This window comes from Coturnix japonica, chromosome 25, assembly GCF_001577835.2.
Source record: "Coturnix japonica isolate 7356 chromosome 25, Coturnix japonica 2.1, whole genome shotgun sequence".
Lineage (NCBI taxonomy): Eukaryota > Metazoa > Chordata > Aves > Galliformes > Phasianidae > Coturnix > Coturnix japonica.
Window position 1 is genome coordinate 1882749 of NC_029540.1, and position 14262 is coordinate 1897010.

At 47.1% G+C, this 14262-nt stretch overlaps 1 protein-coding gene across 2 annotated transcripts; it reads right to left on the reverse strand.

Moving 5' to 3' along the window:
* Positions 1–274: 274 nt before the first annotated feature.
* On the reverse strand, positions 275–14076 carry PRPF3 (pre-mRNA processing factor 3). 2 transcript variants are annotated; one of them, XM_015884593.1, is made up of 17 exons: positions 13950–14007; positions 10753–10934; positions 9875–10005; positions 7544–7639; positions 6568–6714; positions 6011–6094; positions 5695–5915; positions 5022–5328; positions 4177–4343; positions 3530–3612; positions 3108–3251; positions 2848–2947; positions 2230–2343; positions 1897–2015; positions 1392–1475; positions 1213–1274; positions 623–920 (listed from the first exon to the last, which is right to left on the reverse strand). In XM_015884593.1, exons 5-17 carry the CDS (start codon positions 6583–6585, stop codon positions 774–776), a joined length of 1650 nt encoding a protein of 549 aa, XP_015740079.1. In that variant the 5' UTR covers positions 6586–6714; positions 7544–7639; positions 9875–10005; positions 10753–10934; positions 13950–14007; the 3' UTR covers positions 623–773. The 2 variants fall into 2 exon arrangements, with proteins under 2 accessions (XP_015740078.1, XP_015740079.1); XM_015884592.2 differs by lacking the exon at positions 7544–7639 and having other exon boundaries at positions 275–920; positions 13950–14076.
* Between the last annotated feature and the right edge of the window lie 186 nt (positions 14077–14262).

Genomic DNA, 14262 nt, shown 5'->3' on the forward strand with positions numbered 1-14262 from the left:
TGCGCTTCGCTCCCGGCCTGCCCCGCGGCCAAGATGGCGGCCGCCTGCGCTGTAGAGAAGCAAGATGAGGCTTGAAGTAACGGGGCCATAATGTCCGACCCGGCCCGCTGAGCTGAGCAGAAAGCTGGGAGAGGCTGAGCTGCCCTTCGCAGGGAGCACTGCAATGAGATCAAGCCTCGCTTAAAGCACCAAACTCCCATTAAACCACCAAACCCCCCCATTGGGTGCTGTTCCAAACGCTGCCATAAACACACACAAACCGAAGGCGGCTTCAGCTTTTACAAAAAGAAACCAACATGTTTATTATGTAAATATAGGATGTGGGCTAAGTCCCCGTCTCCTACTCTGCTTTACAAACACCAAGTGCTCCTCCCCTGTCCCCTGTGCTGCCCCACACAGACCCCCTGTGCCCCCCCACACCTCCCAGCACAGCCCTGAGACCTTCGTACCTGAAGGGACACAAAGAGCATAGAAAACAACTTCTCCCCTTCAGCTCCATAACGATTCTTTCCATAGAAGGTCACATTCCCAGGTCAGATTCCCTACAGTGTGGGCTTGGGGGGGGGCAGCCAACAGGTTCACACCTCCTCCAGGAGCTGAACGTATCCAGAAAAACAAATTGTTAAGTGATTTGCTTTAAAAAATATTTCTTTTAATCATACTTCGCTGTACTGAGACCGGAGGGGGAGGAAGGGGGTCGTTCAAGTTCCCACGAGGTATTCGTTCTCAAACGAAGAAAGGGAGGGGGGGGGGTGCCGGGGGCAGCATCACCCTCAGTCTGTGGATTCCAGCACGGATTCACTCAGAGCCAGGTCCCAGTAGTGCTCTGCTCCGTGCTTTTTAAAGTGCTCCCGTGCCATGTTTTCAGTGGGGCACTGCTTAAATTTCATTTCGCCAAAGCTTCGATCCTTTGCCGTGCCCTGGAAGAGAAAAGGGGACTCATTTCCACAAGTCTATGGGGAGAAAGTAACTGAAATAAAACTGAGAATAAATGTTTTTTACAGGTCAACAAGCAATTAACCCAACTGCTGCAAGAGGTTTGGAGTATCTACCCCACACTGTGTAATTCTGCTATAGCTTAAGAACTGTACAGTTCAATTCAGATCAGTAGACTTCCCTTCCATACAAAGCAGCCATTCTATCAGGCAGGGTTAACCTGTGCCTTTCCTAAGCCCCCAGAACTCCCAGCAAACCAGAACTCTGCCCACTCACCTCCCAAACCAGAGAGCATTTGTTTGTTTTCTTAACAGACTCCTCATCAGACTCGTCATCATCTGGAATAGAAACAGCAACAACAAATTCTAGTCCTGCAGAACCACCACTGCTCAACCAACCCAATGGCTACAACATCATCTGTTACCACCTCCTTCCCCACAGGGTTTAATGCTTACCTTCTCCCTTGGTGTTTGATGTTTGTTCATCCCATTTTATTCGATGAAGCATAAGACGTTTGAATTTCTTCTGTGCTTTCGGGCCTGGGGAGAGAATTGAGACTTACATTCACAAAGGTCCTTAACCCTCATGTTTTTAGGAGACTTTAAAAGGCAGAAGAACAACAAACACACAAGTAAGCCTTTCAGAGCATGCTCAGCTGATCAGACACAAGTACAGCACAGCCAGGCCCTTCCAGCCAAAGTGTGAGTAACTGCACTGGACTCTGAACGGATGCAATGATTTAAATCAAATGCATTTTCCATCAACATCAAACGTTCTGTTTATTTCTATCTGGCTTGCAGTGCTTTCCCCTGTACTTAAAATGAAGGGAGTTTCAAAGTGCCTCCTTACTTCCTTTTTCTTCCGTAATCCTCTGGCTGTTATTTTCACACACAGGTGATCTTTGCAAAAGCAACCTATGAACATCATGCTGTGACCAAAACCCGCCTTAACAATCCTCACCTCCTTCTACCACGACCACGTTGACATCTTTGTGTAGAACCACCACTCCTGTTAAGTACAGCTGGCCAGCATTCGCCTCGATTTTGAATTTCTTTGCTGGATTGCTCAAGTTTCTGACCCTAAGGACAGGATAAGAAACAGCTGTTTGTGGAAGAGCAGAGCTATTGTTTAAGATCTTGAAATTCTCTGAAGATTTCTGCACATCAATCCATCAAGGAGGCTAAAGGACTCTCCTCCTTAGTGCCACATGTTTCTATAGGGCATTTCTTAGGCCTATTTATAAACTGACATAAGGACAAACATCCATCAGGAGCACACATCCTACATGCTCACCTATACACAGCTATGTGAACTCCCTGTGAAACATCTTCTTTGAGCTTTTTAATCTTCTTTGCTTTTCGTTGCTCTGCTGTCAGTTTTCTTGCAGCATTTGCTTCTTCGTGAGCTCTGGATACAAAAACAAGACACAGCAATAAGCAAAAATACAGCCCTACAATGTACCTGTTACCACACTGAAATGGATCCTTCAATCTTTAAGTATAGAATGTATCCCCAAACAGCTCCAAATCCTACCCAGATTCCTGAATTGAGCACAAAGGCACTTTTAATTCAGTCACCAGTTCAATTCTTCCCTAAATGTGTTCATTGCTAGCAACTGTCACATCAATCATCATCACAGTAGGAAACTCATTTAACACAGGGTACAAGTCAGTCTCCAATGCCAAAAATTGATCACACAGACCCAAATCCCCACTCAGTGCCTTGAGGGTTCATTCAAGACAGCTGAAATAAACTGCAAGAGCAACACACGCAAACAAACATACAAATCAAACTGCTCTTGCTTTGCTACATCGGTTCTGGAACTTACTTCTCTAGGAACAAATGTGGCACCATCACAAAATCCATTCAGAAAGGACAAGCAACAACAAGATAGTATAGCAGGCCACCTACTTCTGTCTCTTTGCCATCTGTGCTCTAACATGAGCTTCGACTTTTGTTGGGTCCTGAACCGCTTCTGTCCCCAATACTCGCATCAAGTTTGAAATTCTTACTGCAAGGAAAATGTGAGAAGAACTGTCAGATCTCACAGATACACCCAGCACGTTCATATGCTTATATGGGCTCCTGCTGCAATTCCCAACCACATTCCCAGTTTGACAGCTAACAGCCTGCATCAGCCCAGCTCTCTGCATTCTGTAGCTGTTACTTACCTTTGGGCTCTGGAGGTGGCATCAGGCCCAGCCTGACTTTCTCCTGTAGCTCCTTCTGGGCTTCTCTCCGAGTCTGTCGCCGTAACTTCTTCTGCTCTTTCTTAGTTAAATAAACACCCAAGGTCACTGGTGTGTCACTGTCCACTGCAAAGAGAAACAAGGCCAAGATAAAAACAAATGTTATGCCAACCTTTTGAAAACCAGACAGAAACTCTCCCCTCTCAGTTCTGGATGTTTTTGCAGAACTTTCATATTTACTTTCATATGATTCCTTAACTTTACACAAGGATAAGAGACACAACAGTCAGTTGCCTGAGGCAAGCATGCTGGTTCACCCTGCCTAGTGTCAGCCTTATGGAGTATTTTATATCTAGTCAACCAGATTGGGCATAGTCTGAGACCAGAGTGCTACAGGGCAGTACCTGGTGGGTTAAGCTGTGCTGGGTGCTCCACGAGGTTTGTGATTCCAAAGTATTCATCTTTCTTTGAAGATGTTCCGCCTTTTCTAGAAAGGAGAGAGTTGGGCATCATTGCAAACCTCCCAGCCTGGATTCCTGCATTCCCTTAAACACAAGCCATGGAAAAAAAATAACACTTCCCTTGGACAAATCACGGCAGATATTTGACATGCACAAACCTCTACCCAAAGCATCAAACAGAGGCATGCAGCATAGATATGACCCCTGGTGGAATACCCACACACATTTCAGTTAAGAGACAGGCTTGCCACAGCTCAAATGTGAATGAGACTTGTGAGTAACCTGTAGCTGTGCTTGAGAAAGCACACAACCAACCTCGGGCCAAACAATCACCCTGACTGCAAGGCAGTCACCTGCTCAGTCCCTGGAGGAATGCTGCCTTCGAAGAAGGGCAGCTGCCTACCAACACCCCTGAAGAGACCTGGGAGCAAACCCAGTGCCTGCCTGTATCTCAGGGACTGTGGCAGAATTCAATAGCACATGGAGATGTGTCCAGCCTAAAGTGCACCAGAAAGCCCCATATTATCCCCAAGAAACTCCCAGAGTTCCCTCCTGCAGAACAGTCCAAGCTTGGTACATAAAACACTTACAGATCAAGGCCGTTAGGGATGATGTATGAGTCCCACCACTCTATCTCTGGGATCTCCCCTTCCTTCAGCTCCTTTTTAGGGGTAATAAGAGCCAACTTGGTAGAAGTGTGTATTCCTGTCTTTCTGGCAGCCTGAGAGATCTCCGCCTGCAGCTTTTCTAGTTGAGCCTGAGAACAAAGAGAGGAAAGTGGCACATAAAAGTCATTCCCAAATAGCACAGCTTCAGGAAAAGCGTAGCATGTTTGCATCTTCCAATATGTAAATGTATATGCTTAAATCTGAAGCAAACCACAGAGAAAACCTCACAAATCAAGATGATGAAGTGCTTTTACTAATAAACTTGCTAAAAATTGGGTGTTATTACTGAGCCTTCTTGGAGCACAGAATGAAACCCAAATAATGTCTCTCTGGGCATCACATCCCTGGGATTTTCTGCATAATGAAGCTCTTCTCTCCCATTTTCCCCACATATTTGGGCAGTTTACCAAGATTTTTTTCAATCTACACCCCTAATGCGACCACTTCTGTAGAAGGATGACTTGGCCAGAGAACTATCAATTCTCTTTGGTATTTTCCAAATCCTTTGCCAAATCAGAACAACAAACCACCAGATTTTGTCTTTTATCAAGTGAGGAAGCGCCTTCCACAAATCTATTCTCATTTGGAAATCTGCCTTTTCAATAAAGAACAACGTTAACAAAAAAAGCAACGTGTGACTTTACCAAAAAAGCTTCTTATCAAGTGAACACAGCTCCCTTCACATCCCAGGAAAGGAGAATCAACTCCTATCCTGTACCAAACCCTCATTTCTGTGCTGTCAGTTAGCATGGCAAGACCTCAAATACCTTCGTTCGCAACCTCTGGGCAATTTTCTCAAATTTGCCTTTTTCATGGAACTTAAAGGTGCGTTTCTGACGCTGGGCTGGGGTTATGGAGACCCGGGGGTCAAAGTAAGTGTTGGATTCCATATCTTCCGAGGGCTTTTCTTTAAGCTGCTGTTTGAACTGCTCTCTCTTCACAGCTCTGATGTTTGCTTTTAGGGTTGGCATGCGGTGAGTCAATTCAATCTCTTTACCAGTCGCATCAACAGTTCGGCCTTGTTCATCCAAGATCAGTGGCGTAGGCTTTGTCTGATCCTTCAATTCTACCTTCCTGGTGGCAAAACAAAGACATTACAGTGTGATTTTAGCATTAATTCAGAGGGACTGAGAACCATATTCCCATAGCAAGCACCAGACCTCTTAACTCATGAAAATGTTGTAAATGGCTTCTTTGCACTGTTCAGTTCTCATCTACAAGGCCAGAAAGGACTCAAATCTCACGTACAGAGAAGTTGAGTGTTACTCAGGGCAGGAGTAACCTCCATTTCACTTCTGTAACATATCCATTCCCTCAGCAGCCACTAAAGAGCTGCTAGAAATGATGGTGCATAGGGGAAACCCTTTGGCTACACCTTCTATTAACACTCTGGAGCTTCCATTGTCAGGATTAGCATTCAGAAAAACAGCAGCTACTCACGGCGGTGCGATCCCCATGGCGTGCAAATTGGCCAGCCCCACCATGTTGGCATTGCCAATAAGCCCTGGTTTCAAGGCCAACTGAGCCTGAATTCGGGCCTGCAGCTCGGCAGCTTTCCTGGCCTTCTCAATGGCATCATTCATGAAGGTTGCTGCCTGGGAGGGCTGGATCGTGTTGCCGATGGGGAGACGTTCCGATTGGGATGAAGAAGAAATTTTTGGCTGTTGATAGAGAAATGACTTTTTGTTACACAGCTGTTCTAACAGACTCAGGTCAACACATCATAGCCGTGTGCTACACAGCATCCAGCAGCTACCTGTGGTGTTGGAGGACTGATGAAGCTCAGCTGCTTTTTCCTCTCTTCGATCTGCCGGGTGGCTGCTTCCATCATCTGTTTGATCTGTGGAAACAAAATTGGATGGTGAATTTTTCTCCACTTTATTGGAAAGAGGGAAAAGGTCACCAGCGCCCTTTTACAGCTGCAAATGAGCTCAAGGCAGCTTAATGAGAATAGAATTGTATCAAGCTGCTTTAACTGATGACTGCTGGCTGTAGGAAGGGAATCTAACAGTGCAGGTACTAAGACTTTCTCCTCTTGGTTACTGCAGGTTATAAGTGAACATCCAAACTTTCCCCACTTAAAGACTCCATGTTGTCATTAGCCCAGTGCATAAGAGGCAGTGAGCTTTGTGAAAAGAAGATGGGCAGCAACTGCAGCAAACAAAGGATGGCCAAAAGCAGCTTGCCATTTGCTTTCACAGCTTGTGAATCAGGATAAAACAAACATTTAACTGTATCAGGATTCGAGATCTCAGAGGTAGACAGCACTGTTCTGGAGACAGAGCTGATGTAACACAGCCCTGTCAGACTGACCTGCAGCTTGGTCAGCATTCCTGGGCTTTCTGATGGCGGGCCTGGAATAACTTCAGGCTCATCCTCAACCTCCTCAAATCGTGGTATGCGCCGTTTCTTGACACCGGAAGATTCTTTGGATACCTCAGAGTCATCACCAAAAACATCCTGAGGTAAAAGGAGAGAGAAACAAAAGTGATTAAAAGCTAAGAATTTCCATCATCAACACTGTTTTGGGACAAGAAACCACCATGAGAATCAAATCCAGCACTGAAAGGTCAGCAGTGCAGTGTCTGAGTTTCCAGGGTGGCACTCACAGGTTGCCCTAACTGGTAGTCCCACATGAAGTCTGTGCCCTGGTTCCCCACAAAAGAAGCATCAATGATGATCCATCCAGCAGTTTAAAGAACAGGAGACACTCCAGGGATACACCTGTGTAAAAGCCACCATTGCTTTCTTATGTGGTCATGGGATATTAGGAATTGAGGAGATGTAAGATCTCACTCAGCTACTCAGAGAGGTGGAGAAAGCCTGTACACCTTAGCGTGACCAGGTCTTAAGGGTACTTGTATTTTCAGTCAACTTCAGAGGGGGTGAAAACAAAAGCTGCTCCCATCCTACTGTGTTCTGACCAAAGGGAGAACACAGTCCCAAACCCTGGAGGCAGGGAGATACCCACAGCATCTCCTTACAGCCTGATCCAGTAGGATCCAGCTCTGAGCCAGAGCTAAGTTGCTTTTAAGAAGCACAGCTCAGAGAGCAAGTGGAGGACTGATCTCACTGATGGACTTAATGCATTAAGTGTCCATCTCCCAAAAAGAAAAGTGTGCTTCACACAGAGTTCCGTGCCATTCAAGCACTCCCCAGCTTGTGTTGTTGGTGGTTATGGATTTCATTTAGTCAGTGCCAGTTTTGTGTATGGTGAACTGGATTTGTCCATGCAATTGTGTTCCTGCATTGTGTGTGAGAGCGTTATTGGAAATGAAAATATACAAACCGGTTGTAAGCGTTAGTTGAAATCCCTTCTTCACTATAATGGTTCATATTCTACAAGGACACATCCTCATCCAGAGACAGGTACTTCTTGGAAAACCTACAAGTTCAAGAGAAAGGACTTGCCCATAGTATAAAGTGTGTAAACCATTACGTTTTAGTTCCTGAAACTTCCCAAGCAATGACCTACCCCACAAGAGTTAACCAGAGAGAGAAGAAAGGCTGGGTGGAATGCTGAAGACATCTAATATGACTAGAAAGTACCATCCTGAATTATTTCACTTCCTGATGCTATAGAGCTAAGTGTGTAAGTATAAATTCAACTCTGAGACATGAAGTGGTGGTGGGAAAATTCATTCTATGCAGGATCAGGATCTGACAGCCTCAATTAACCATTTCACTCTACAAAAGGGTGAGGACAGATCTTGACAAAGGATCTCCAAGATGTAATTCCAGAGACAGGAGCTGATGAGAAAGGCAGGTTGGATGCCTGTCTCCATACCAGGAGCCAAGAGATGAGGATAGGTCTGCTCTGCTGCATCCCAGGCCTGCTTTGGGTCAGTTTAGAAGCCAAGAACACCATCAACTATCTGTGGTCATGTAGGATACCCAAGCAGGTGTTTCACTGGAGAAAAGTCACCAACCCCACACCCAGCCACATCCCTGCCTCAATGTGCAGTGTGAGACAGCTTGCCAGGCTGCAACAGGATGCTGCTCCCTCCCCTCCCCCTGTTCTGCAGTGCACTGGCCACTGCCACAAGGAAGATGAGAGGACAAGACAGTTTGAAGCCAGGTGCAATAACATGTTAACTCTGAATTTAACTTCTGAAGAAGTGTGGGATCTGTGCATGTTAGCAGTGCCACAGGACAGTACAAATCTCCCTATAATGCTGTGGCAGGAGGTCTTATCACCACAGAGTACTATGCAGCAATACAATGCATGATGTTACTATCTCTCTTCCATATCCACAAGAGGTCAAAAGCAAAAGCATTGAGGGGGCACAGCTAGCAGAAAAACAGCCTAGTCAAAATCTTGCTTTATAGTGGCAGCGTGGCATGACAAGTGTGTGTACCAGGCTAAAACCCAAATTAAAGTGGAACCACAGAACAGAAACATTTGGTAGATGCTTATTGGCATCACTGTTCAAGAAAGCTGCAGAAACCTGTAGTCCTTTAAGCTATAACATTCACTGGGAGACCCAAAATCCAGCCCTCTCCAGATCAATGAATGAGGTTGCACTGCTGCTGCTGTACTGAAACAGGCAGGATAGAAACTGCTTAAACACACTGTTCTTTAAAGGATGAATGTATCTGAGATCCAGAGGAGGCCCTTCTCTGGCAGGTATTAAAACCCCCTTCAGAGAGTGAGAGGAAAAAAAACAAGTTTCTAATAGAAAATGGGGAGCGAAGGCAGCAGTCTCCCAACACATCTGAGGAGGGATAAACTGAAACCTGAAAAGGATTATAACTGAGCTCAGGTGCTGACTAAACAAACTTACAGAGCAATACAGTTTACCATAACATAGGAACCTCAGAGAAAAAGTCAAAGGAAACTTACTTTGTAAGCAGGGAGCAGCATGTAGAGTAGCCACTTTTAAACTCAGTATGCGAGTGATGAAAAAAATGGATTTCCAGAAGGTGGCCAGTAAAGTCTTCAAGAGAACAAAGGAAGTGAAAACAGGTTTGGATGCATGAGCCTTCCCCATCCCAGACAAGCGTTAGGTGGGAGAAACACCAAAGAACTATTACATCCCTGCTGTAATCAGCCTTATGCTATGGTGGCGGGGGAAGAAGTTGCCAACAATTGCCCTCTGTGGATTCCAGATGGAAAAGAGAATGAAAACCTATCAGATCACTCACCCATTCACTTGCAAAAGGGCACCGTCAGCTGGCAGATTGAAACATTGCTCATCAGAGCAAGGAAGAGGAATGAGAAGTTACTGTGAGGTGGGACACACTACCCCAATTTGCAAGGCAGTCAAGAGTCAATACTGCCAAATGCAACAGTCATGAGTAGGAGAGGAAGCAGATATGGAGCCCTGCTATCTGAGATTCTTCGTTGCACAAGCCTAGCAGAGATTGTTAAAGAAACCAAAAGCTCAGGCTTCCACCTCGGACACCACCAAGGACAGCGTTCTGCTACCTGGTGTGAAGGCAAAGAGAACTGAAAGGTAAAGGCTCACACACTTCATCATGGAGAAGGGTCTTTTCTCTTGAACTTTAAGCATTACAAGATGTACCTCTCTGGAAGAGGAAAGTGTGACAGAGTACCAGTGCTGCCTCCAAAGCCACCAAACAACAATAAACCACAATCAATAATCAGTCCTGGACTCACCTTTAGCTCTCGCTTTCGATTCCGGTCACTGTTGGATTTTGAGTGCCTGGAGCTTCGCCCTTCCTCCACTGCTTCAAAAAGCTTGTCCACAAATCGCAGGGTGGAGTCATCAAGAAAGGGCTTGAGATGGTCTGAGAAAGAAGAGAAGTTGTGTCAATGGCAGAATTCACAGCTCAGGATGAGTGGGAGAACTCACAGAGACCTCTGCAAAGCCACAAAACAATATTTAAACACAGCTTCAACCCAACTAATGCACTGGAGCCTGCAATCAGGGCTCAGGAAGCCTCTGGGATCTGCAGATGCTGACATCCAGAGTTAAGAAAAAGGGCAAACAAAAGGACATCCTGCAGTAAGGAGTTTAAATTCACTGTACTGGAGTCCAGACCTCCACTAGATTAAGTTTCTGCAGTACATCCCAAAGCTTTTGAACTTGTCTCACCTGCACATATTTACCTCTGCCTCACTGAGGCTGTCAGTTGTTACCCCTATCACTGTGCACAGAGATGAATGTGAGAGCTCCAGGGTTTGTTTAGCTTTGGTTTTAAGCATAAAAGCTTGTGTTGAACAAATCTGCCTCCAGATCAACACAGATGGCATCCATCTCCCAGACACTGACAGCCTTGAGTGGCAATGAAACCACAACCTGTCATGCATTTACACACCAGCAGCACAGGCTCAGCCTCCCATAGATGGAGGGAAAGAGCATAAACTTGATCTGAGGCCGCTTCAAACATAACACAGTGTCTAGAAATGGGGGATGCCAACACACACTCTTTCATTTCATAACAGAATCTGGTTTTTGTCTGCATGTTATATACATTTCTTTCTGCCAAAGGGCCTGACTGCTTCCGACACAAGCTCAGGGCTGTGTGACATACCAGCTGCTTTCTTCTTGTCCATGCCCTTCCCAACACAGTTCAGTGCTGCAGTGACCACAGTGGGCTCGGAGAAACCCAGCACTCGTTTCACTGTCTTCTCGATCCATGGCTTCAGCTCATCCAATTCCCTTTTGGAGAGCGACATTTTTGCTCGTAGCTGAGCTCAGTTCTCTTGCTCGTACCTGTCAAGAAAGCAAACAGGACAAGAAGAGATTAATAAGACAAAGCATCAGATGATCGTTGTTTTGTTGCATTGAAGACAGGGCTTGCAGCTGGTGAAAACTCCTGGAGGTTATTTTTACTCCCTTGTTTTTAAAACATGTGCTAAAATTACACGAGCAACACAGGAGTAAAGAACAGACAAGATGCAACATCAAACTGTGAGAAGAGAAACTCTGCTCATGGGTTTTATGCAGAAATGAAGTGCAGAATGTCCTAACCCCGACCAGCACAAGAGCACCCTTCCTTTAAGGGAACTGGGAGAATGCAAGGCAAGCATGTTCCAGTTGCTGTAAATCAGGATCCACTTCCACACACAGATTACAGAATCACAGAATGACCCGGGTTGGAAGGGACCTCAAGGATCATGTAGTTCCAATCCCCTGCCTGGCAGGGCCACCAAACATCCACATTTACTAGATCAGGTTGCCCAGGAGACCCCACAGATCCACATCGAGACCCCACAGATCAGGTTGCCCAGGGCCCCGTCCAACCTGGCCTTGAACACCTCCAAGGACGGGGCATCCACAACCTCCCTAGGCAGCCTGTTCCAGGGCCTAACCACTCTCCTAGTGAAGAACTTCCCCCTAACATCCAACCTATAATTCTAAGATTCTCACACACAGGAGGAGAAAAGCTTGGTCTTGGTGTTGCTTCAGCCCGTGGTTTCTCCTGCTAACACAGCCTGAATCAGCTGTCAGCTACACTCACGCCAGCCCACTTAGAGATGCCCCACAAACCACTTCCAGGAGCACAAGTAGAAGCTTTTCATGTACAACAACACCTTAAACACATACAGCAACATCTCACACACACTTGGATCACCTCGAGTTCTTCCCATTCCCATAAGGTTCCCATACAACTCCGAGCACACTCCCAGCTCTAGGCTGCCTCCCTTATAATGACCAGGGGGAACTCAATCTCATTTAGGTTTACTGATACTTAACAATCAGCACATGCCTGACTACCTTTGTGTTTGCTGCTTAAATGAAGCAGCAGATCAGCACTGCTGCCCTGTTGGCTCCTACTGAATCCAATTCCAAATCAGACTCAAGACAATAATTTCCCACCGTTAATCGTTAGCAGTTCTTTAACACAAGCTGCAATGAAGCGGATGCAATAATGTTTAATTACGTAGCCAGGCACTAATCTGATTTGGAAACCAAGTCTCCTTTATCTGGAAACAGGAGAAAATCTTCTTAAGGAAATATGTTTGACCTCAACATTTCATGCCCATGGGAGAAACCTTGTGGAGCCTTTACCTTAAAATGAGAGCAAACAGCATCCAAAATACACTTATCATCACTAAAGCTGAGAGCAAAGATCCTGGATGTGGTAACAAAGAGCTTCTCAAGTTAGAGACTGAAAAACAGCCAAGAGAAGGATCTGAAAGAGCAGCAAAGGGGCTGAAGCATCAGCTGGGAAGCTCCTAATGATCCATAGGGAGAAGGCTGGACACAGCTTGCAGCCCTGTATTCTTTTACAGCAGGTTTCAATGAGATACATTAAAAAGGAGCATCAGATACAGCCCAAAGGGGCATCATTACAGTAATTCATCATTAAGTCCAGGCTTGGAAGCAGGTAATACTTCAAGGTGAGGTTAATTGAGCGTCAAGATGCATCAAGATAACTGATTACTATGCCATATCAGCACTGCTGATGCGTTACAGCTTTCTGCATGCTTGCTCAGAAAGGCTAAACAGGATTAATTCACACTTGGCTTAAACTTCACGTTCCTCTTCAACTTCTGCAATTAACGAGGACGGAGAAAGAAGAGCAGCCGCTCCAATAGTATTTCCCTCCCCCCCCCATATCAGTATCATTGGGCCGCTCCTACAGCCGTCGGTGCTGGGAGCTCTATGGGACTTTGAGGGCGTAAGAGGAGCAGAAAACGGGCAGGTAACACCCACATGGAGGCACCCACTGACCCTCATCCCTCCATAGAATCACAGAATGACCCAGGTTGGAAGGGACCTCAAGGATCATGTAGTTCCAACCCACAATAGACCCCATTAACCCCATAGAGGCCCCATATCCACCCCATAACCCCATAGAGACCCCATAACCCCATATAACCTCATATAACCCCCAATAACCCCACAGAGACCCCAAAGACCCCATAGATCCCAATAGATCCCCATAGAGACTCCATAAACCCCACAGAATCACAGAATGACCTGGGTTGGAAGGGACCTCAAGGATCATGTAGTTCCAACCCCCTACCTGGCAGGGCCACCATACACACACAGTTACTAGATCAGGTTGCCCAGGAGACTCCATAGATCCCCACAGAGACCCCATAGATCCCCATAGAAACCCCAGAGACCCCATAGATCCCCCATAGAGACCCCACAGAGACCCTATGGACCCCATAGAGACCCCATAGATCCCCATAAAGACCCCAGAGACCCTATAGATCCCCATAGAGACCCCACAGATCAGGTTGCCCATGGCCCCGTCCAACCTGGCCTTGAACACCTCCAAGGACGGGGCATCCACAACCTCCCTGTGCAGCCTGTTCCAGGGCCTCACCACTCTCCTAGTGAAGAACTTCCCCCAACATCCAACCTAAATCTTCCCTCTTTTAACTCCAAACTATTTCCCCGTGTCCTTCTATTGTCAACATCCCTCCGGTGCTTCCCAAAACACGGTTAACGTGATGCTGAGACCACAACAACCGCAGCCCTTCGGTTCCCCGGCAGCTCCCACAACTCCTGAAGGGATCCTCTTCAATTAGCGGCTCTAATTAACGTTATGAGTTAATTGAACCCCAACCCCGAACCTCAGCCCCAACCTCAGCCCCGGGTTTAAGCGCATCAACTCAACGCTCCCGTTGGGCCCAAGCGGAGGGGCCTGGCCTCGCCCCGCAACCCCGCGTCACGGCCGGGCCCCGAGTCCCCTCAGATCCGCTCCTTCACGGTCCTTCCCCCCCCCGTTCCCCTCAGCCGCTCCCTCCCCTCCTCCCCGCGGCCTCTCACCGCGGCGGGGCGCGGCCCCCGCAGGCCCCGGGCCCGGACGGCGACAACGGGCCTGACGGCGACGGCACGTCGGGGCGGAAGCGGAAATGGCTGCGGGGATCTTTTTGCGCATGCGCGTCCCGCCCGCCTGAGGGCTGCCGGGAAAGAATGGAAGGAAGGAAGTGAAGCCGCGCGCTTTGCTCACGTGACACGAGAGCGCGGGAAACCGGTGGAAAAGGCGCGCCCCGCGTGGCGGGAAATAACCACGTGGGGGCGAGCGGAACCAGCCCGGCCCATTAACGCCACCCAGAACCCAAAACCCAGCGCTTCTCCC